This window comes from Diorhabda carinulata, chromosome 8 (assembly GCF_026250575.1).
Source record: "Diorhabda carinulata isolate Delta chromosome 8, icDioCari1.1, whole genome shotgun sequence".
NCBI classification, from domain to species: Eukaryota; Metazoa; Arthropoda; class Insecta; order Coleoptera; family Chrysomelidae; genus Diorhabda; species Diorhabda carinulata.
The window spans coordinates 18,822,615-18,848,330 of NC_079467.1; the positions used below are offsets into that span (position 1 = coordinate 18,822,615).

General features: G+C 32.7%; 1 protein-coding gene and 1 pseudogene across 4 annotated transcripts in view; one reads left to right on the top strand and one right to left on the bottom strand.

Annotated features, from left to right (window-relative positions):
* Positions 1-14,126, bottom strand: part of LOC130897171 (fasciclin-2) — a 274,310-nt gene extending 260,184 nt beyond the window's left edge. For 2 of the 4 annotated variants that reach the window (XM_057805892.1, XM_057805894.1), the window contains exon 1: positions 13,898-14,126. In XM_057805892.1, the coding sequence (XP_057661875.1) occupies positions 13,898-13,958 (61 nt within the window). In that variant the 5' untranslated portion in view covers positions 13,959-14,126. The remainder of the gene's footprint in view (positions 1-13,897) is intronic. The other 2 variants (XM_057805891.1, XM_057805893.1) reach the window with 2 other exon arrangements.
* A 10,366-nt stretch (positions 14,127-24,492) lies between these two features.
* On the top strand, positions 24,493-25,446 carry LOC130897607 (60S ribosomal protein L4-like; annotated as a pseudogene).
* The last annotated feature ends 270 nt before the right edge of the window (positions 25,447-25,716 follow it).

Sequence of the window (25,716 nt, forward strand, 5' to 3'; positions counted from 1 at the left end):
ATGGAGTAGATTACTCAAAAACGGTATCCTGAAACTAGTAGACGTAATTTTTAAAAAATATGTTTTCTTGAAATTAGTACAAACGATTAAAATTTTTCAAAATAGCACCATTGGTATCTACACACTGCTGCCAAGGAATTTTCGTACGCTTCCAGGAACGCCTGTTCCAGTTTCTGTGTCATGCCTTTACCAAGTCGTGATGCTTCCCTTTGAGGGTCGATTTTGTTCTCGGAAATAGAAAAAAGTCTGGTAAAGCCAGGAAGATACTGATAGATCGCTTTCTGGTTGGCATTTTGCTTCTCTGACAACACAGGCAACACCAACTTCGCTGTGGAATGCTCAATTCAGTAGCAATAATTCTAATCCTACAATAAATTTTCCATTCCTCCCTTACCTTGTCGAACCAGCTTGTGACATTTAAAAGCATCCGATCTAGTCATGTCATGAGTCTCTTCTACTAGAACTTACACAAAATTTGAAAGCGTATCGCTGTTGCAGTAAACGTTCCAAGATTCTTTGTGAGGAGGTGTTTCGACGGAGGTTCAGAGTAAAAGCGATCTTCTCTCTTTAACGGGAGTTGATTGCTGATTTTTTCCCGCGTTCCCAATATCCCTCTCCTCCAAACGTGCGCCCAAACGTTTGTGCATTGATGGTTTGATTTCTTGGTAAGAAGTCAATCAACAAAAAAGAGTACAGATGAATTTCCTTAGGCTTAAACGAAGTGTACCTCCATTCCAATGATTGCCGTTTAGTTTCTGTGGTGTCGTAAGATACCAAAGTCCATCCCTCGAGAAACAAAATCATCACAGTCTTCATTTAGCTTGTCATATATTGAAATACACTGTCTGAAGTTATTTTGTATTGTCAGTAAAAATTAAATACATACGTATCGTATCTAACTCCTTTTAGAGATACTGGATCTGGTAAACCCTTTCACCAGCCAAATGTCCGCGGTTGTACCCGCACTTATAACAAGAAGTAACAATAAAAGCTGTCTGATTAATCAAGCCACTAATATTTTCAGTTTTCATATCCCTCTGGTGATTCCTTCTGTAAAAACGACCACAATTCCAGCTCCACAGAGGGTAAGCTTCCTATATCAGAGCTAGTCCCGATATAAAGAAATTCCCACGCGAAATTTATCCTACTTCCCTCATAAAATCAGCTATTTTGATGGAATTTGTAGTGATTTGAAGCAACCATGATCTCAATAATTATGTTTACTGTTTTTGTTTTGTACTCCTACAGTTTCATTACCTAGAAATGTAGTGAAAACAGTTTTTTGAGATAATCGTGTGATATAAAACCATCCTCGTAAATTAATAAAATAAAATGAGTAAAGATCCAGTAAATTCGACATCAAATTAGTACTGAAAATAGAGCATAGAATTTAACAAGAGTCTCAATCAGACAGTTGACTTGAGTTCATCGATTCGAAGCTGACAGTTAATTTTAGAGCTTGGTAGTGTCTCAATGTTAATCACTTGTCGATGGTTTATACGTCCCTTAATCGTTTCTCGCTTTAGTTAATTATCGTCCTACGAGAAATCGATTTATTCACTGCTGTGATGGTTGTTACAAATTCTACATACATCTACTGATTTATCTAATTATATACGGAATGTCCAGTGAATAAGAAGCATAACATTATAAACCTGAGAAAAATTTATTTGAAGCATATAACTCTTGACGAAACGCGCATTCTTGACATTCAATTTACGAGAATGATCCCTGGTCTGACCTAGAGATGGCGGAAGTTCGTTTGGCAGCCATCAATAGTGAACGTTTGTAAACATGGAAAAAATTGGTCATCGTTATGTGATACGATACTTTTATTTAGGCCTTAGCTTAACCAATATAAAAGCAGAGTTTAAACGAGGCCGTACGACCTGCTAGGACCAGCATCACTGTGGTCGACCAAATGAGAAGACGACTCCAGAGATGTTGAAGAAAGTGCTAATGGATAATCGTCGACTGAAAATGCGAGAGCTGGTTGACATAGTAGGCATTTCAAAAAGTGTGGTACATCGCAAATAAACTGAACATAAGAAAGCTGTGCACAAGATTTACTGACAATGTAACGAAAACAGCGTCGTAAGGATGTTTCCATCGAGTGTTTGGCAATGTTTCACAGAAAAAAGCCAAATTTTGCGCTGTTCCATAACCATGAATGAAGCGTGGGTCCATCACCTCACACCCGAAGCAAAATAACAATCAAAACAATGGAATGAAAAAGGAGAATCGACAATATCATGGCGTCGGTTTTTTGAAATGCGCGTGGCTTAATTTTCATTGACTATCTCGAGAAAAAAAGAAACTATCAATGGTGGGTATTATGGGAACATACGGCAACGTATGGAAACGGCGAGGAAATCCATAAATGGACGATTTGGCTAAGAACAAAATGTTGTTTCATCAGGACAATGCACCAGCTCACACACATCCATTATTACAATGACCAAAATTAATGAATTAAAGTTTAAATTGCTACCTCAAACACCATATTTACCGGATTTAGCCACCTCGGATTATTTTCTGTTCCTAGACTTAAAAAAATGGCTCGGTGAACGAAAATTTTTCAACAATGAAGAGGAGTGTATGGAGCTAAAAGGAGATTACGTTGAAAAATTTTTGTGTTTTCTTTGTTATGGGACCATTCTCGTCTGAACACTTTTTTGGGCATTTATGTAAATCCCCAAGAAGTTAATTCTTACTAATTAATGAGGCAAACTAATAACCTTACGGAAATCGGCTAACTTGTGAGTTTATTTTTCAAGTTTTGAAAAATCCGGTTTCATTTTTGTAGTAATTAATTCCAAAAATCCACTGTTTTCATTTATTCTAACGAAACTTCAATTTGATTAGTATATTTTGTGGTAAAGAAAAAACAATACTGATGTTTAATAATTACCATTGCAATAGTAGGGAATTTTAATTAGAAATCCAATACGTAATATCCTCGAGCGGTATACATATACCGGTATATAAATAGTATACAAACAATCGGAATTTTACCTCACACAAAACAAAACTTGAAAATACTCAACATAATTTACAAATTTCTACTTAAACTAATATTTTATTAATTAATTTTCATATTAATTGTGCCAAAAAACATTATCTACATGCTGTATTTCTTTAAACGAGCTGCAAAAAGCTAGCAAAAAATCTGTAGCTTCCATTCTTCTCTGGTCCTAGTAACAGCTTCCTATCGCCTTTCCTTAGATCGAAAAACTTTAAACGACATTATTCCCATTCTTCAGTAATCGCCGTTTTGAGGTCCGATTCCGTGGCTGGCGTTGGGAACGACGCGATATTCTAAAATGTCTTCCTTGTATAAACCAACTCAGTTTTTGCTTCTATTGAAATGCCCCCTCAAACCATCTAGAAACCTTCTCCGAATGTCACGTTTGTTTTATTTTATGCAACACTGCGCGAATATTTCTCCAAGTCTTTAATAGACTCGTCCTCTGGTATCGCTACCATGCAAACACATTCTGCTTTCGTCTGAGAAGAGAACGGAGCCCCATTGTTTCTCAGTCCAATTAACGTGTTCTATGGCAAATCGTAGTCGGGCTGATCGGTGGGCTGGGGTTGATTACCGCTGTATTTCTTTGAACGAGCTAGATATTGAAAGATTCCTTCGTCAACATTCTTTAAAATTTCTTTAGAGGACAATTTAGGAAGCTATGGAGATAGAATGCACCCTTGTCTTCTTCTTTAGTCTAGTCTATAAATATTACACTCGTGAGCAAAAGCATCCATTAGAGGTCAAAAGTCTCTAGCAAAAAATCTGTAGCTTCCCTTCTTCTCTGGTCCTAATAACAGCGAGAGAATTTTCCTTGGATCGAAAAAGTTTAAACGACATTGTTCCATGCTGTCCCATTCTTCAGTAATCGCCGTTTTGAGGTCCGATTTCGTGGCTGGTGTTGAGAACTTCGCGATATTCTAAAATGTCTTCCTTGTATAAACCAACTCAGTTTTTGCTTCTATTGAAATGCCCCCTCAAAACATCTAGAAACCTTTTCCTTTTATGCAACACTGCGCGAATATTTCTCCAAGTCTTTAATAGACTCGTCCTCTGGTAAGGCTACCATGCAATCACATTGAGAAGAGAACGGAGCCCCATTGTTCGTCAGTCCAATTAACATGGCAACTCGTAGTCGGGCTAATCGGTGGGCTGGGGTTGATTTAGAGCCAGTAGCTGGCCCTTTTGACTCAAAGTTAGCTGCCTTAAGTGTTCTTCTGAGTATCCAACCCCTCCTCGCGTTTGTGTGAGCTCTTGTTGGACTGACTAATGTTCAAAACACTGGGAGCTTCTCGCTGACTCTGGCCTCGACACAAGAGGATAGCCGCTTGAGAGTTTTATCACTTGTTGAGGTTGAATTCTTGTTCGTATGTACAGGGATATGTACCGGTTGATGTTTGATAGGTAGACATAATTTAATAAGTGTAAATTACCCCTAATTAGCACTATTTTGAACAAGCATAAAAGAAACATTTCATGTTCAGTTTTATTGCCAATGAATTGAGATTGTAGGGTTGTCGCCGGAGTGTTTTTTATTTGCTTAACATAATTTGCATAACGAATAATTTACTTATAATGTAATAGAAATTTTTAAAACGTATCATGTGGTTTTTCAATATAAATGAGTACATGTAAAGAGACATACCAAGTTCTAACTAGTTTTGGAAAATGGCTTTAGTTTATCCTTAACGTATTTTACTCGATTCCAAATACAGTCTTTGTTTGTCTAAGATCGACAACTCCAGACGAACAATTTCCTTTGTGAACAAATCCTTCAACCGAATTTGAAGCCCATTCGAAGGTGATTGGAAAACTAAAGGCTTTTAACCTAAATAAGTGTGGAATAAGTGGAACGGAACCAAATATATTTAAGCAATAATGGAAAGAAGTTCCCGTGAATTGATTTAAGTATTGAATTTTCGATATTATGAAGTAAACATAATTTTTTTCATTTTTATAATAAATAGAAGTGGATATACTGACCGAAGTGTTTTGAAAATGAATGTTTGTACAGATTTTTAATAGGTAAACCTCAATATAACATAAATTTTCCAAAATATTATACTGGAAAGTTAGAAATATACTGTTTGAACAATGTAAAACACGCGTCAACTAAGATGAAATGAAATGGTCCTTGTACCAGATGAAAAATCAGGAAACTTGCAAGGAACATGATTTTTGAGATATAAAGCTTCAAAATTGGTCAATGATGAATAGAAAACATGCTGTTTCCAAGGCTAAAAAAGTCAAAATATCGAGCTCAAATTTTAAAGAGACATTGTGAAAGGGTTCTTGTGTGAAATAAAAAATATGTAGGAAATATGATTTCTGAGATACTAAGCTTCAAATGTATTCAAGGATTAATAAAAAAACATATGCTTGTTAAGAAAATGGCCAAGGCTGAAATAGTCGAAATATTGAGCTCAAATTTCATAGAAGTATTTCTCAAAGGGTCCTTGTGTATCAAAAATATCAGATAGTTTCTAAGGAATGTAATTTTTGAGATTCAAGGCTTTAAATTTGTTCAAGGATTAATAAAAACACTTGTGCTTGTATAAAAAATGCCCAAACTTAAATACCGAGATCAAACTTTATTTTGTTGTTTAGTTTCTCAAAGGGTCCTTATGTAAATTAAAAAAAAAAGCAGAAAACTTCTGAAGAACGTGATTTTTGAGATACAAGGCTCCAAAGTTCTTCAAAGATTATTAAAAGAAAATATGCTTAAAAAGACATTCTCAAAGGGTCGTTGTATAAGGTGAAAAATCAGGAAACATTATTTCTGAGATACGAAGCTTCAAACTTGTTCAAGGAATGGTAAGAAAACATATACTTGTTTAAAAAAATTCCCAAGGGAGAAAAAGTGGAATTATCGAGCTCAAATTTTAAAGGGAGGTTCTCAAAGAGTCCTAATGTAAGGTAGAAAATCAGAAAACTTCTGAAGAACTTGATTTCGAAGATACAAGCCTTCAAAGTTGTTCAAGGATTAATAAAGGCACATATGCTTGTTTAAAAAATCCTTAATGCTAAACAAGTGGAATTATCGAGCTCAAATAATAAAGGGAGGTTCTCAAAGAGTCCTAATGTAAGGTAGAAAATCAGAAAACTTCTGAAGAACTTGATTTCGAAGATACAAGCCTTTAAAGTTGTTCAAGGGTTAATAAAAACACATATGCCTGTTTAAAAGATCCTTAAGGCTAAAAAAGTGGAATTATCGAGCTCAAATAATAAAGGGAGGTTCTCAAAGAGTCCTAATGTAAGGTAGAAAATCAGAAAACTTCTGAAGAACTTGATTTCGAAGATACAAGCCTTTAAAGTTGTTCAAGGGTTAATAAAAACACATATGCCTGTTTAAAAGATCCTTAAGGCTAAAAAAGTGGAATTATCGAGCTCAAATTTTAAAGGGAGGTTCTCAAAGAATCCTAATGTAAGGTAGAAAATCAGAAAATTTCTGAAGAACTTGATTTCGAAGATACAAGCCTTTAAAGTTGTTCAAGGGTTAATAAAAACACATATGCCTGTTTAAAAGATCCTTAAGGCTAAAAAAGTGGAATTATCGAGCTCAAATAATAAAGGGAGGTTCTCAAAGAGTCTCCTTATGTAAGGTAAAAAAATAGGAAACTTCTAAGAAACATTATTTTTGAGATACGGAGCTTCAAACTTGTTCAAGGAATGATAGAAAAACATATACTTATAAATATAAACATAATCTTTGAGATACGAGATTTCTTACTTTTTCAAGAAATGATGCTGGCTGAAATAGTCGAAATATTTTTATGTTTAAACTACATTTACGAAGATGTAAACCGCTGTAAACTTGGGTTTCATCAACAAACAAAATAAGACATATTTCGGTCGCTAAAATGTATAATTTGTTTTAAAATCATATTCTTGAAGAACTTATTTCACTTCAATTAACAAAACTTTTCGATTTATTTATGTTCCTTCTCACAAACCATTTTTTTTCACACTAACGTCTGTTTTATGAAAATCATGTACTATTCACATAAAATTATACCAAAGCGTTTACTAATTCATATATTGTGACTTTGACTTTACATTATACGAGTAACTTTTCTTAAATACTGTGTCTAATACTCATTTTCTAGCGCCGGTTCTGTTTGTTTTAAATTATAAATATTTTTTTGTCGTGGTTTATAAGAGAGGGTTACTTACCCAGTAGATTTAACTACGAGACATATAGCTATAAATTTGAGAACTTTGGTGCAAGCTTATACTCTAGTGTTAAATTGTGAACTTCTTGAACTTTACTAGTAGATTGTTCCCAAAAGTGACGCGCTAAAGGCATATTCATTTTTAGTAGTTTGGAAGTACATCTAAGAAGATGTAGATGCTGTGTTGTAACTTCACCGCACCCGGTTAGAGAGATAATCTCATAGATTTAACCATTTATTGTATTAAATAAAAGTTTAATAAATTAAAATTAAGTAGTTTTGAAAAAAAAACACACACTTTCGAGCAGAGTTAAATGCAATTCGGGAAAGATTTAGGCACTTTATTATCCAAAAGCACATCTAGAAATATGTGTGAGCAATGGACAGAGAGCTGGAAAGAATTTTCTGGAAACCTCCGTAATTTAAGCCAACAAAGGTAATGGAGGACACTTTAATCCATCTCCAGGTGTTCTAGTACATATCCTAGGAAATAAAGCGGAAGACTAGATCGAAATCAAGGATACATATAAACATGGGTCTTTATAATTTTACGCAAACACATGATTTATTGTTCATAGGGCCCGGGCAATGACTGTTTACATTTAAAGATTCATTTTCTTAAACTATAAATGTAGTTCTTCATAATATGGGGATGGTTCTAGAAGTACCTCGACCAACAAAGAAAACACAATAATTTTTCAACCTAATCTCCTTTTAGCACAATAAACTTTTCCCAGAAATGTTCAATAAGTTCGATACCCTTTTTATAATAAGAATCCTCATGTTCCACAAAACAGCCACTAACTGTCGACTTCACTCTTAATTGTTGGAACATTTGGGTTGGAATAGGGTACATGAGGTGGCAATTCCAACTTTAATTCATTCATTGTCTTGATGAAACAACACTTTTTTCTTATCCAAATGCGATCGTTTCTGCTTGATTTCCTTGCTTAGTTCATATAATACTCGCCGTTGATAGTTTTTCCTTTTTCAAGATAGTCAATGAAAATTATCCCTCGTACATTCCAAAAAACCTGCAGAAGGAACTGTCTTGCGTTCTTTGGAGCCGGTACTCCCTTTTCAATCCACAGTTTTGATTGTTCTTTTGTTTCGGGTTGGAAATGGAAATCCAGTCGACGATCATCCAGCACCGCTTTGTGGATTTTCTTTAACATTTCTGGGGTCTTCAACTAATTTACTCGACCACTGCGTTTCTGGTCTTCGCAGATCGTAAGGCCTCGTTTAAACTCTGTTACCCAATATTCTACTGTTGATAACGAAGGGGAGTATCACTCAGTTTTTTACATGTTCAAAAAATACAAAACAACGTGGCGTCTTCAAACTTAAAACTTATGTATGTATAGATTGTGTATTTTCTAGTACAGTGGTATTTTTCAAACAACTACCGCCATAGCATGCACTCCAATATATGAATTATTCTTCATAAGGTCCGGGCGATGACTCTTCGCATTTGAAGGCCTAGTTTCTTACTAGGATTATAATTTACTTATTATATGGATGATGGATATATGCCCCTGTCGAATTGACTAGATAAACTCAGTGAAACGACAATGTATTTTACGTAATAATTATTTGAGTAACATTAACTCGATGAAATTCAAACTCATTTCGTTTCGGTTCAACAGACTAAAAACTAACAAGAACAAATAATTTCATTAATGGTAAAAACGTGACTTCGACAAGGAATTTGTGTGGCATAACGTCATTTTTTGTAAAGTCTCGAATAACAAAGCTTATCGAGTTTCCGTTTCGACTAAACATCCGAGTCATTTCTTTCCTTTCTAAAGTAGTTTTAAAGAGAATAATTAAAAATTTTACTTTCAGAAAACTCGCACTATACTAACTAACCCACCAATTTACGACCAACAATTCAGCGTGTAAACACGTTGTAAAAATATTATGTTTATTGTTCACTTGTAGCAGCGACTAAACATAAAAAACTGGATCCTGGTTTACCATAGTCCAGTACGTCGCTTTGAAATCTATCTGAGTTCCTTTTCAATTATTGAAAACAAATATGAAAGAAACTTTCTATCAGTACCTGATCCTTCAACAGCAAAGATTCAGATCAAGAATATCCTGCGTAGATGCAGTATTTACTCAACGACAACTGGTTGAGAAATCCATAGACCCCACAAACGCCTTTGACCGTATTAAAGAGAAAGATGTTATTTACCTATTGTAGGTGTATGTCGGAAACATTTACTCAGACATTAAATTAAAGTTCAGGTTCGCATTAATGGTAAACAAAGAAAACCCATACCAGTCAACAGCGATATCAGACAAGGGGACTCGCTTAGTTCCATGTTATTTAAGAGAATAATGGTAAAATCATGGAAAACGAGCGGCTAGACAAAGGTGACGGAATGGGAAACAGAAGAATCAAAATCCTGTACTAAGCCGATGTCGCCATGATATGTGATGAAAATAAAGATGGTCTTCAAATATTATTAAATTGACATAACCAGTTATGGAGGAGTAGAAGACGAGATAAGAGGACAAGTAGCTGGAGCAAATAATGCTGCGGAATGTCTTTAGAACATGGTATGACCGGAGTCAAGACACAAGACACAAATTCACAAAACACCGATAAGGACCATCAGAAACAAGACCAGACACATAAAAAACTAAACAAATCTTGGAGACCACAAAAATAAAAAGTCTCAGACGGATCTTGGGGAAAAAACTATTAGACCAAGAAAAAGACGAAAGCATCAGACAATTATGTAACGTAGATATCACTAACCTATGGTATCACAGCGTAAAAAACAGTGGAACCAACATTTAAGTCGAGTAACATGATAAACCGGTAGAAATAGCAAAGGATAAATCTCCAATTGGAGCATGGAGTAGAGGTCGACCACGAAAGTGTATTGAAGTGATAATCTAGAGTCAGGATTGATTAGGAAAGATATCGAAGAAGAAACGAGTATTAGACTTATAATGGAAGAAAGAAGAAGAAATTTGAAAGTGTCACGAATGATATGACTCATGAAGAAAAGCGCGAACGAACATAAACGTCCGTAATCGAGAGGCTTCGAAACGTTGTTGAATAGATACATTCTATAATCAAGAATTTATTGCCTGAAAAGTTTTTGACCTCAATCTGAAGATTTCAATTATAAGATACGAGACAATCTGAAAGAAGATATCCAGGTCTCCTAATATGGTAGAATTCGAAAAAGATCTGTAACCTTATCTGAATAAATTTAAATTTTTCAAAAAGTATGTAACTAACAAATCCTCCTATCAGCACTCATGAAGTTTAATGGGCAAAAAGATAAAGCCAAAATCGAATACTAGGAACAAGTTTTCTCCTGGAACTTTCCTTATTTACCGTGAAACAGATCAAAAAATCAATACAGCAGTTGAATCCCTTCTGTGGTAGGTAGCCCAAATCATACTAATTCCTAAGCCAGGGAAACCTACTGGAGAGACTACTCAGTAATCTGTAACTGCTCAAATCTAATATTGGGTGTAGTGTTCCAGCCAAATATACCCGCAAATGTAATTCGCTCTTGCCAAACGGAGCTGCAGTGGCAACGCTGCTATACAGTTGATCGGGGAATGGACATTACGTCAACGAAATATCTACTCCGAAATGAATATGTTATCCTCGCACGTGCCGAATCTCTAGGAGCAGCGTAGCTCCGCTGAGATATAGGCGTTCCAGATCTCATCGCTTCGCTGTCTCGAAACAGAGTGAGCTTCTCTTCGATTTACAATGTCTTGCTTGGGATCGTGTACGCGGTGAAAAATGAGAAGGTAGAGACATTTCGAATGTTGGTTTTTCCTAAAATGTGTATCAGGTATATTGGAAAGGAACTTTTAATTATGAAGAAATCTGTTTATTTTTATATGAATGACTTTTCATTCCTTTTGGCGGCTTATTCATCTCGTATAATAATGTTTGGCAATATTAAAAACCAAAATAGGTTTATTTTTTCGTAAAAAGTTTTTAACCTCATCCAAATTTATGTTTGATGGTCTCCAAAGACGATGAAAGATAAAATAATTATAGAATATGAATCTCACAACTGTTGAAGCTTCTATTGATACTAATAATATGAATTTGGCAACATTGCTTGTCAATTCTGAATAGATCTGTCCTATAGCTCCGTAACAGGGCTTCCTATTTACTAGCATTCTATCATTATTTTATATTCTGGTTCATTATTTCCACATCAACGTCGCTATTTCCACTCGAACGGATTATCAACAAATAACAAAGCGACATCTATTTTGACATCGGTAAGCAAATCAGATGTAGATAGAGAATACAATTGACATATATAACGATCATTCAAATCGCTTATAGAATCAAAAATAATTATTTTCAATGACAAGTAAATAATCGAATCGATAATACTGTAAAAAAAATCAATTTGAAATTGACAATTGTTTGTTTTTCTAAAATGATGTATATTAAAGTATATTAGAACGCCGATATCGATAAATATACAGTGTGGTTTCGAAAATACAAGCTAAATTAAAATATTGACAATATAAAACTGATTTCTCCAGCTACGAATGATTTTTTCGGTATTTATGATTGTAGTTTAGTCCCAGTAAGTCGGTAGAATGTGTTGTGACTTATCCTTTTTGGACCAAGACAACTTTTTGTTCATATACGAATTGTTTTCGTTTTTGTAAGTTTTAAAATGGATAAAATCAAGGAATTATCGATTGAAACTCGTGCATTTATCCCAAGTCTCGTGAGTTTATGCAAAAGTACCATTGGTACCGAATTAAAAATACCTCGACGTACCGTGGACTACAACGTAAACAAAATAAACATCCATCCAGAAGATTTGGCGATAGAAAACGTTCAGGGCGGCCTCCAAGAAACCACTCTGAAGATAAACGGATTGTATTGATCAGTAAACATGGTCGACAAGTCATCGGCCAAGAGGTAGCAGCTCAGATCAATAAATTTAGGATCTGCTCCTCTTTTAAGACGTCAAAATAAAATTAAGAGGTTACAGTGGGCTAAAGACTATAAAAATAGGACGCATGAAAACTAGGAGAAAGTTTTATGGAGTGATAAGTCTGAGGTTTTTTGGTCTAAGAAAGAATGTATTTGTGTGCAAATCAAAGAAAGAATCTATTCCGACTGTAAAACACGGCGGAGGTTCGGTAATGGTTTGGGGATGTTCTGGAAGAAGGACGACTGGAGACTTGGTGATAATTGAATGGATTTGGAAGGATAAAGGCTATAAAAAATATTGAAAGAAAATGTAGTACGTTCTGGGCAGCGCCTGACCGGTACGACAACAATCTCAAGCATCCCTCGAAGTTGTGAAGAGTATTTGGAAAGGAAGAATGTACTAAAAGTAATGATTTAACCCGATCTCAAGCCAATTGAGTTATTATTGGACAAATTGGACAGGAAACAGTGTCTAGCTTCCACTTTACATCTTTGGAATATCCTGAATAACGAAGGGAACCAAATAGACGACGATTATTTGACGAAATTGTTAGAGAGAATGCCAAAATTGTGCACGGAAATAATAGAAGCAAAAGGGGGTCACATTGATGAAACAAAATATGAGATAAATGGAAATTTGACGTTTCGATTTCTGTTAGTCTTTATCAAAATATTTTTATGAAAACTTTAAAAAGGCGAAACATCAAATTTTTATCTGCGTTAAAAAAATTATAAAAGAAACTAATTTTAAATCAGAAAAGACCCAAAAACAAAAACATTTATAAATATATTATAAAAATTAAGTAAAAATTTATTTCTGTAGTGATTTTTCACTATTCTCAGCCCAATTGTCGACTATAAATCTTTTAAATGAATACTAAAATAAACCTTAGTTCAAAATTACAAACATATCTTCTTAATGGTTATTTAAAATTTAATTTTATAGACTCGCTCGCTAGCATTCAACACTTCCATAAATATATCGACTTTCAACTTAAATTCATTCATTCTTAATTAAAACAATAATAAACAATATATAGTGAGAAATATAAAACGATCAATTACTGTTGAGTTCCATTCCACGAGAATTATCTGAAAAGTTCTTGTCTTCTACCTGAAGATGTTTGTATAAATGAGACGTTTAAATATATAATACTTCACTTTTGAGCAAAATTTTTTTCCTACCCCTCGTATACGACTGAACATATATCTAATAGTTGCGCACTTTGCATATAGTCGTCCAATTAACCAACAGCCTAATCGTTAATACATCCTTATATTTGGGATATATTTTTTATTTTTTTTTAATTAAATATGGATCCTATTTTCACAAAAATTTGTACAGAACTTCTTTCATAGTTTCTTTGTCGAAAATATGCTATTTCTACGAATATATTATAATAGGCAACAGTTCAATAAAAGCTGTGCAAACAAAAGCCAGCAACACACAAACAACAAATAAATTTAGATTAAAATCGCGTAAGAAATAAACCAAAGGTAAGTATTGTAAATTATTTCTGTATTATATTTCCCAGATTATAGCATTTAATTCAACTAGTAACATATTTTCATTACGTTGTAGAAAAAAATTTTGCATCGTTAATATAATTAACTAGTGTAACCGTAAAATAATTCATATATTATACGAAAAAAAACTAATTTTCCAACGAAGAATTTCTCCGAAATGAAAGTGAGGTTAAGTTGATTCACCTATCGAGTAAATTAACTAAACAATGTAATCTGACTCACCTGTAAAAATCGTGAGGAAAACTGTATAACAGTATAGCTGCTGCCAAGTGAGACCCTTCATATTTGAAAAGTCACTAAAACTCACAAGAAACTACACTGGTCAACTGTTGTTGGAGTTGGAAAAGTTTGGAAAAGTTTACGAAACTCGTATCAGAAATCGAACTCGAGCTCTCTCAATTCAACGACAAACAACCAACGACTGTCGGAGCGAAACAACAACTAGAGAATCAGGCGTTAAGTTTGAGGACACTGTTGCCATATCTACATTTCAAAATACTTTTCTTAACAATTATTTTAAAAATTTTGTGAATTTTTTAATAAGGAACAAAATGTGTTTTCAATTATTTTTTTAGTCACTTAAAAAAATTAACACGTTTTACGAAATAAACAAATATCTAACAAGGAAATAATTTATAGATAGGGAAAAAAATAATTTTATTTTAATTATTTTGACTTGTTTCTGCAAAGTATTTTTTTATATTAGGTTGAAAATGTTATATAAATAATACAGTTGTTCCAAAGGTTTAAATTTAAATCTATTGTAAAAAAACAAATTTTCAATTTCACTTTTTTTATTGAATACTTGTAAAACTTGAATTTTTTTTATTTCGGTCGTATTTGTAAAAAACTAGTATAATAACCTTAAAAAAACAAACAAAACTCTTTTGTTTTTGAAAATTAAGTTTTTAAAAACTAATATAATAACCTTAAAAAACAAACAAAACTCTTTTGTTTTATAAAATCAACATAAAAAGTGCATCAAACCGGTTGAACTAAATATGGCCTACAATTTATTTTTGTCCAATTGAAGTTTAATGGTACATACATTTTGCAAATAAAAAAAACCAGTGTATTAACAACGGCAACATAGCACGATATTCTACACTAATAATACAACCTGTTCGGGTATTTCCGATTATTCCCGTGATATGTACATGAGATCGCCGTTATAACTTTTTGTTTACTTTTTAGTTCTATTGTGTGGTTGTACTGAAGTCAATTTTAGAAATGGGGAAGTGCAAGTGACTTAATTATTAGAATTATTAAATGTACCATCGAGTTCGTTGTTCTTTTACTTGAACTTTAATTGAAAAAAAGTTGTTACCCAAGGTGGAGTCTCTATGAGTCACTTTTCTACGTAAAGAATGTTCGATTAATTTAATACTAGATTATCGTTAATTAGATGATACGATAAAATTGTGAAAATAATTATGTAAAATTATATTAAAAGGAATTAAATTCGCGTTTTTCTTTTATGAGCTACTTTATATATTTGAATATTATATTTATTTTCTTTTCGCGCCTAATTTTAAGGGTAACTTTATCCACATCACGTAGTTAATATGTATGTAAATGCTACGTCACACAAATACGGATTCAAGGATTTGCAATGTCTGGCATTCTCGACGGTTCAGTCCATAAAAACAAAAGTGCTTTATACAGGATGTTATCAATAAGTATATTAGTTAATTACCGTCTTAATAATAATAAATAACTATGTTCCGTTATGTTAAAAATCATAACAATGATTGAGTGACAGACAAAAATAAAAGATGAAAAATTAATATTTTAATTAACAAATAAAAGTATTTTGAAACAAAAAAATGTTTTATATATTTACATAATCTGTTAACAAGCTTTTGCCTAACTTTTGCGTCTTTGAACATCTAAGAACTTAGTTATTATTCAGTGGAAACAACATGGCGGATTTTCGATGCCAGTGCCCTCGATGGTACGTGGCAGAACTAATCTATTTTCGCGGTTTATTCAAATTTACATCGAGGAATATCTACAGTATTCTATGTTATTAATTTATACCCAGTTCTGATTTCGCAGTTTCCTAAATTGACCATAAGAACATCTTAGAACTGGGACACGTTTATTTACAAAATAGTATTTACATACAAATAAAATTTTGATAAACAAAAATAAATATTCTCTCGGTAAAAATAAAAAAACTTCATAGAAATATATTAAGAAAGAAACAAAGTTAAAAATAAATTTCTCCTCCACTTCCATTAAATGATGTTTCCCTCTTGGCGGTAAATGCTTCTGGAGTACAGTTCACCCTGTACAAACCTGAAAAAATGAAAGGTAGAGCAGCAAAGTATTTTTCTTCTATTTTAATTGCTACGACTACCAGTGAACCAGAAAACATAAAATATATGAATTGGAACGAAGTCTTTGCCAGCTAGATTATGAGAGTTTTCGTAGTGGGATTGTGGCAAATGTAAACACCAAAGTGTACTTTATATAAGTCTAATATATTTCCGAGCTGTCGAATACTTATCTATTCATCACCTGGAAAGATGTTGGTCCATTAATAACAATAGTTTTCAATGCTGCAATAAACTGATGTATGTAGGATTTGTATTACCTATTCCATGTTGTTTCACAGCACAGAATAATGGATCGTGATTGAATGATCGTAAAGAAAATGATTGGAATCCTACATTATGAAAATGGTTCAACAGATACATTATTGATCTATTGGTAAATTTCCAGATGCTAATGCATGAGCACTGGAACTATCAACTTGATCCTCTTCGACGATCATAACAGTGTCTACTATACCTGTATTTAGAGCATATGAATGTGGCTTTATACTTTAAATGTTTTGTATCAAAATTTGTGAAATTACTTTCCAGAAAATGATTTCCACACAAGTGATAATTTGATGTTGAATATTATGAATATCTTTCCATTTAGAACACACATCACAATTTACATCTATACATTACTCAACTTCAAGTTCAACCTGAAATATTCAATGAGAAATGATAGAAAAGAAAACTGAACAGAAAGCTGTTAATTTTTCAGTTATCTTCAATAAGATCCCTCGTCGTCTAGGGATACATTCCCTCTGTTGCTCCTGAAACTGCATCACAGACAGTTAAATCTTATCTGCTAGCATTACATATGCATAAAGTACGATATGTCAGTGATATTAATTAACTTATGCATAATATAAAGCTTGAGGATATCTAGCACAATGAAATTGATCAGGATGAATGACATATTGACACTGACAGTAATGACACATTTTTATTACCCTAGCGCCACGATTGGTAAGTGGCGAAACTAAATTTGTGTTGCCGAAATTTACATGTTTACAAGTTGATCTTCTTATTGGGTATGTTTTTTGGTTTGTATGAAATACAACAAATAAAAACAATATCGATTTTGATATTTAGATTTTAAAAAATTTGGTCTATTTGGTTTCAATCGTTTTTCAGGATATTCCAAAGGATTGAAGTGCAAGTAGGACACTGATTTTTGACTTCTTTATCCAATTTGTCACACAACAATTCATTACTTTCAGTACAATTTTCATTTCCAATTCTTTCAAATACTCTTTGCACAGCTTCGAGAAATGTTTGGGATCGTTGGAAGATGATGGAAGATAAATTTTCTGCCGACCACTGACTATAATACACCAGTTTCCTCTTATATTTTTTAGACCATTCTTTCTTCAAAATCCCTTCAATGATTACTAGGTGTCTAGTCGCGTCCTCCTGCGTATAAACACTCTTCGTTTACACCCAAAAGCCTCAAACTTATTATTCCTTAAAACTCTCTTCCACTCTTTATGCGTCCAATTTTTATGTTCTTTAGTCCCCTGCAACCTTTTAATTATATTTTGACGTCAAGCTACCCTTCTAAAAATGCCCCCTCAATCTCCTTTTTCGCTGTTCAAAGACTGATCCCTAGATTCGTTGATCTGAGTCTGGGAGCCTGGGAGTCTTCGAACCCGTTTATTGATATCTTCATTTGTTGCGGTTTTTTGAGGCAGCTCTGAACATTTTCTATTTTCATAGCTCCTGCTGGTTGCATATTTTTCCACGTTGTATTCCTACGTAGAGGTATTTTTAGTTCGGTGGCAATGGTTTTTTTTGCACGAGAGAGATAATTCCTTGAGTTTAATGTTAAAGTCTAAATTTGGGAGAACGGACACAATTCGTATACGAACTTCATAAAAAGATAACTTGGTCCAAAAAGTATAAACCACAGAACAATCTTCCGTCTTACAGAACTAACTGGGACTAAACTTTAATCATAAACACCGAAGAAATCATTCACGGTTACAGAATTATAAACAAAACTGGTGGGTAAAAACTTATGATCGGTAGTGTATATCGTTTTTTTGCATTATTTCGATTTCTTTATCAAATATATCCAAAGAAGTGTCTGAAAGGAAAGTTTACTTTTGTGACGTATCGAATCTTAGGAAGGTTCTTGTTGATTTCAGTGAATTTTTGCGTGCAAGAGTTATACAGTGATGCCATATCCAGTGATACATCCCTATCTATTTTTTACTAGGAATTATTTGTATTTTCTTATCTTATACGTAACAACTCTATCAATACAGTATACAGAGGGGGCGAAATGATAGATTTTGGTAGTGACGTGGTTATATTTGATGAAATCTACAGTTATTCTGTTCATAGTCGGTGGGTTTTTATCCAAAAAATACTACAACATCGATCGTGAAGACTTATAACCCTCCGAGTTCAACCCCTACACGTTTTTTTTTTAAGTAAACTCTCGAAAAGGAATAACGGAGAAACGCACTATGTTTACACAAGTAACGATGTGGTTTATGGTCTTTGAATGTCAACAAACGTAATCGAGTGTCTTTTGTTTTAAAGCTTCTTTGATCCGCGCAGCAATAACGTTCGTATGAGCTTTTTATTTGTCTCTCTTTACCTAACTTTCTCTTGTTATTTTGTTCCGTGAGGCGGATACTGTGTGCTCTTTTCACAATTTATTTACGTTTTGGCGTTGGTCTATTTACCTTTGTTAGGAACAGTTTCCAGTCCAGTCGTCGACTGGAGAATCTTACTCAGGAAAATATAATTAATTGATACTCAGTTGGTTTCATCGAAGCGAAAGTTAAAAAGGTGTTTTATTACGTAATATACAAAATATGAGCATTTTTTATTGAATGTTAAATGGCTATAGATTATTTGAAAATGAATAAATAAAATATTAGAAGCTTGAAAACTTTCAGAAAGTTCCTATATTTAAAAAGAGAGAGATTGTTACAATTTGTAGATAAAAGCTTGTGAAAGCTAAAAAACAAACATAAAAATAATTGAATAAACATACAAATACAACAAACGACCTTTCTGAAATTGGAAAAGAAGAAAATCTGAAAATTTCGAAAAAATTGAAGCAATACTTTCTCACAAAAAATTTAAAAAAGGCGAAAAATTCGTTTAAATTATAGGATTAAAGAAAAATGTAGAAGATTTTCCAAATTTCCCAAGAATGAGAATTTTGAAAAAACTTGGAGACTCAAAAGATGGAAAACCTCTCGAGAATGAATTTTTAACAATTTTTGGAAATTATCTGCTTGAAAAACAATTTTTTAAAATTCAGAATTTGAAAAAAACAGAAAAGATTTTCAAATTTTTCAAAAATTGGTAAATTTGGAACGTTTTGAAAAATTTTAGAAAATCACTTGCATTTAAGAAACTTGGGAAATTCAAAAGTTGTGAAAATCTGAAAAACGTGAGATAATTTACATATTTTTGAAAATTTTGAGAACATTTCAAAATTTTGGGAAAATATGGAGACGTAAAATATTGAAAATGTTTGGAAAATCACTATCATTTCTGGAAATTAGGTAGATTTTGAAAACTTCAGAAACTTCCAGCATCTCAAAATTCAGAAAAATTTTTGGAAATTCGTATTGTTGTCAGAATTTGATAAAACGGGAACAATTTACCAATTTTGGAAAATTTTAGTCATTTTTGAATATATTGAAATTTTGGAAATTTTTTTGCTAGTTAAAAAATTTGGAAGTTCGAAGAAATTGTCAAAAACGGAAAAAAAACTCAAAATTTCTGAGATTTGGTAAATTTTAAGAAATTTGGAACGTTTTGGAAAATTTTAGTCACTTGCATATAAGAAAATTCAAAAGTTGTGAAAATCTGAAAAACGTGAGATAATTTACCTATTTCTGAAAATTTTAAGAACATATCAAAATTTTGGGAAAATATGGAGACTTAAAATATTGAAAATGTTTGGAAAATCACTATCATTTCTGGAAATTAGGTAGATTTTGAAAACTTCAGAAACTTCCAGCATCTCAAAATTCAGAAAAATTTTTGGAAATTCGTATTGTTGTCAGAATTTGATAAAACGGGAACAATTTACCAATTTTGGAAAATTTTAGTCATTTTTGAATATATTGAAATTTTGGAAATTTTTTTGCTAGTTAAAAAATTTGGAAGTTCGAAGAAATTGTCAAAAACGGAAAAAAAACTCAAAATTTCTGAGATTTGGTAAATTTTAAGAAATTTGGAACGTTTTGAAAAATTTTAGAAAATCACTTGCATTTAAGAAACTTGGGAAATTCAAAAGTTGTGAAAATCTGAAAAACGTGAGATAATTTACATATTTTTGAAAATTTTGAGAACATTTCAAAATTTTGGGAAAATATGGAGACGTAAAATATTGAAAATGTTTGGAAAATCACTATCATTTCTGGAAATTAGGTAGATTTTGAAAACTTCAGAAACTTCCAGCATCTCAAAATTCAGAAAAATTTTTGGAAATTCGTATTGTTGTCAGAATTTGATAAAACGGGAACAATTTACCAATTTTGGAAAATTTTAGTCATTTTTGAATATATTGAAATTTTGGAAATTTTTTTGCTAGTTAAAAAATTTGGAAGTTCGAAGAAATTGTCAAAAACGGAAAAAAAACTCAAAATTTCTGAGATTTGGTAAATTTTAAGAAATTTGGAACGTTTTGGAAAATTTTAGTCACTTGCATATAAGAAAATTCAAAAGTTGTGAAAATCTGAAAAACGTGAGATAATTTACCTATTTCTGAAAATTTTAAGAACATATCAAAATTTTGGGAAAATATGGAGACTTAAAATATTGATAATTTTTGGAAAATCTCTATAATTTCTGAAAATTTAGTAGATTTTGAAACCTCAGAACCTTCCAGGCTCTCAAAATCCAGAAAAAAATTAAGAGCTTCGAAATTCGTATTGATAAATTTGTTAAAACGGCAAAAATTTACCAATTTTGTAAAAGTTTTTGAAATTTTTTTGCTATTTAAAAAATTTAAAAATTCGTAGAAATTTTCAAAAATGGAAAAAGAATACCAAATTTCTAGAAATTTGAAAAGTTTAGGATAATATGATAATTTTTAGACTAAAAACAATTGAAAACATCAAAAATTGGAATAATTTTTCAGAAACTTTGAAAATATGAATGCTTCGGAAAAATTTTGAAAATCACTTGCAAGAAAATCCTGAAAATTTGTTAAATTAATGAGAATATTGAGATTTTAGAAATATTCTGTAAATTACTCGCCCCCCAAAAAATCTGAATACTATGAAAATTTGTATAAATTACCATAATATTAACAAAACCGGAATAAATTACCAATTTCTGCAAATTTCAAAAGTTTTTTTATGAGAAAAACTGAAAACTTATTTACTTGTAAAAAAAGCGAGACTGATAATTTGTAGAAATTGTCAGAATTCAAAAATCGAAATAAATCTGCAAAATTATTGAAAATTTCCAAGATTCAGGAAATTATGAGAATTTTCAAACTGGAAGGATTGAAAACTGCTGTAATTTTTCAGAATTTCAAAAAAACGGAAAGATCTGGAAAATTTGTATAAATTATCAGAATTCAGATAGAATATTTCCGAAAATTTAAAGAATATTTGAAAGTATTAAAATTAAAATTAAAATCTAAGAAGATTTTGGAGAATAGTTATAATTTTTCCGAATTTTTGAAAATATGAAATAAAAACGAGCCAAACATTTTGTCTAAATTATTGGATAATAAAAAAACGTAAGAGGTTTACGAAATTTAAAAAAAAATGAAATATTTAAATGACTATTATTATTATTCTTATGTATTTTGATACAAAACGAAAAAGAAATTAGTTGGGTATATTTTGAAATGAGGTGAGAAGGTTCATTGGCATTAGCCCTGATATAGGAGTTGCTCCTCTGCATGGCCTCAAAACGAAATAAAAAATGAAAATGTATTAACAAAATAAAATCAACAAAATAATCCAATTTTTTGTGGATATACGCCTCTATAATTAATTATCAAAAAATTGTCTTGTTAACAAGATTCGATATTCCTAATACGTGTTGAAACAAATCCTGAAGCAGTTGTAACATACCCCTCAGAGTATTAAACGCTTATCTGACTATTACTTTCATGGTAATAAAAATAATTTATCTACATCCCATTAGCAAAATGAAAATCATTCGTAGCATGGACCCGAATAAATGATTGGATCTATATAATATATTTTATCAAATCAAAATCGGAATAGATGGAAAACAGAAGGGTGCCGTATCGCTGGAAGGGTATGGCATAAGACTTTGAGCTTATTGTAACGGGTCTACAAACCATTACATATTTTGTTATTAGGGGTCTGTTACATGATCCGCAAAAAAGAAACGAAAACTTTGTCTTTAGAATGACGCGTAATCCGTATTGGTAGCGTGAAGAAACTTCTTCACTATAAAACACGCATAAACGAAATTACTTGTTTTATATATTTTTATTAAGTGATATATTAATGATTCAATTGCTTTTGAGCAATTAATAAAGATCGGATTATTGGAGTTTTTACGAAATAAATATAAAGATGGATTTGTACTTGTGTACAAGTCGTTTGGACAAAATGGATGCTTTTACCACGAGGGTTGCTACTTATGTTTTGAGATATTGCAACATTTATGTCAAATCTGACATTGCCATCATAAAGTTCGACATTTTTAATAGTTAACGTACTCATACAAGTCTTGGTTAAAAAATGGATTTAATCGCATGAGTTTCTATGACTTTCGACATGGATTAAACCAATATCAGTTTGCCGATTAATCCGCATCGACTTCCGGTGATGAAACACCATCTCCAACCATCGTGTTTCGCTGATTCTCCTAATTCAATCGTGGGCGCACTTCGCTACAGAATTAATAACATGAAGGTAGTCCACAATCGGTTGTTGTGCCAGACAAAATCGATGCTGTGCGTAAACTTATATCGGAAGAACATCACGTGACAAATTGTGATATTGAGGCATCCTTGGGTATTAGTTTCACTCGCATACTTTTAAAATCGTACCAGGCGACGAATCATGAATCTAGGCATATGAAGCTTTTCGAAGTAAATGGTCGCTTGCATAAGCGATTGATGCGTTCAAATCTCACGTTTTGAAGGTACCTCAATCGGAACGAAAAAAAATGTTTCGACAATTGATTCTTTGTATCAGATAAAATGATAAACGTCTTGTCGTAATACTGAAAGAACGTATTCTAACGCAAACTTTTATTTTGTTCATAGATGATATTTCCATTGACTAAACCCTGTATTCTGTTAAGTATCTTTCAACCCACATGTTTACATTTGTATTAATTTCTATACCGATTGGTGGAGCTAAAATGAATATTATCGTTTTGAATTATACTAAGTGCCTTAAGCCTTTTTAAGTGGAATTTGACTGTAGTCTGAAGGGTCAATTTTCAATTCAAATAATGGCGAAACGTTTTTGAATTAATCTTGGTGAAATATTACTCAATATCGGGATTGCCTAAAGGGTGATAAGGGTAGGTTAGTATTATTAATAGGATCAAGGTTTAGTTGTTTCATTACAAAATGGAAATAATTCATTATTATAAGTGATATCAAACTCAAGATTGTTGAACTTTGTAATGCAACTCCATACTTTCATCACTCGTTATCATTGATCGGATTAACTTTGAAGATCCTCGTGGCAAAGCTCTGAGAGTTCACTTATTTTGCAAATGCCGATGTGGGTTTGAATTTTTTTGTTTCCAACCGCTGGTCACTCAGAACATTAATTTAATGTTTTCTAGTGTAGTCATCGTCATAAGACCTGCCACACGTCTTTTTAATCGTTGAAAATGGTGGACACAAGTCACCATAAACAGCCTCCATTATGATCAAAATTCAAGAAAATCGGATGTTTCATTTTATTTTTTTATTGCATCCCACTACTGACCCAAAATCTATTTTGCATAACAAATACAAATACTACGTTTGGACTTTTGGCCAGATTTTCGGTGCATCGAGCATTGATTTGTATTGGTGTTAAATCGTCTTCAGTCAAACATGACTGAATGGTCCTTCGAGCTTTACTATAATAAAATGGATCAAAGCAGCAGATTAAAACTTTGTGTTAATATTTAACCGAAGCTTTGATTCTACTGGAATAAACACGAGATAGTAAGGATGAGATGAAAGGAAGAAAGTATTTGACACCCATGAGGCAATCTTCTCGCTAACATCCAAGAGGAAAACAGCACAGTTAAATTGTGAGTGAGTTAGTGTTAAAGAAAATGGCGTGGAAGCAAATCCAACAGTCCAGAAAATTTTGTAACGATTCTACCTTAATATCAATTTTAATATCATTGATGAAATCCACCAATAGATCTAAAATATCACAGTTATCTATGATTAATGGTAACAAGTGGCTGGAATTAATTTGTTTGTAATTGCCCGCAGCTTAAATTGAAGAAGATAACTTGAGAATCCTCACAAAAGAAAAACAGACATTTCGAAGAGGGATACAACTAGAGAAGATGATAATTCCTCTACAGACGCCACAAACTGGGTTCAAACTCAGCGTTCACGTTGTGGAGATTCCAAAACGAGTATGAGGAAGAGGAGTGTGTCTACAGTTTTGATCCCTTCCATTCCAGTGGCCGTTTGAAGCTAGAAGAAAGACTATTGATTAGTGAAACTATTGACTGAATAAAGGGCATATGATGTTTGCTTGATGTATGTGCGAAATAATATTTAAAATGAGTTATCAACAGCGCATCCCTTGGTAAGCGTATATAAGAAAAATCGGAGAAAGTAAAGGGTACTAATATTGCTTTGCCAGCTGTTTTTAAGGCTTCAATTAGACCCGTTGTAGTCAACAAGTTTCTATGAAACATCGTCAACCCTACAGTGTTATTGACAAAGCTGGTTATCAAACTTCTGCTGAATCATGGGGTACTGGTCGAGCTGTCGCTCGTATTCCCCGTGTTCGTGGAGGTGGTAGTCGTCGTTCAGGTCAGGGAACCTTTGGTTACACGTGTCGTAGTGGTCGTATGTTTGCTCCTACCAAACCATGGCGTTGTTGGTACAGAAAACCGTTATGCTTTAGCTTCTGCTGTAGCAGCCAGTGGTGTACCAGCTTTGGTTATGAACAAAGGACATGTTATTGATTAGATTCCAGAATTGCCTTTGGTGGTTAGTGACAAAGTACAGAAAATGACCAAAACTAAACGAGCTGTTCAATTTTTGAGGAGAATTAGGGCTTGGTCTGATAACCAAAAGGTATACAAGAGTCAGCGTTTCCGTGCAGGAGAAGGTAAGATGCGTAACAAGAGACGTATCCAACGTAAAGGACCACTTGTTGTCTACACAAAGAACAAAGACTACGTCGTGCCTTCCGTAACTTCATATGCTTTGTTTTTGTTTGTTTCTCATTTAAGCTTGTTACTAAACCATCATTTTCGCCTCATTGGAAAAACAAATCCAATTAATTATCTCCCCACTCCTGAGGGGAACCATTCAAGATCTCTTAACTATATATTAAGTTATACCTAATTTCTGTTTTATATTAATATGACTGTGAAGAATCAGGAATCTATCTATTTAACTTCTGCTTACTATTGTATTCGTTAAGATTTATTCTAAATTGACCATCCTCAACGTCTTACTTAAGCGATTCCATATGTCCCTTAGACACTTGAAGTTCCATTAACCTATCAAATTACTTACAAAAACAAAGTAACCCTTATGTGGCTTCCAGA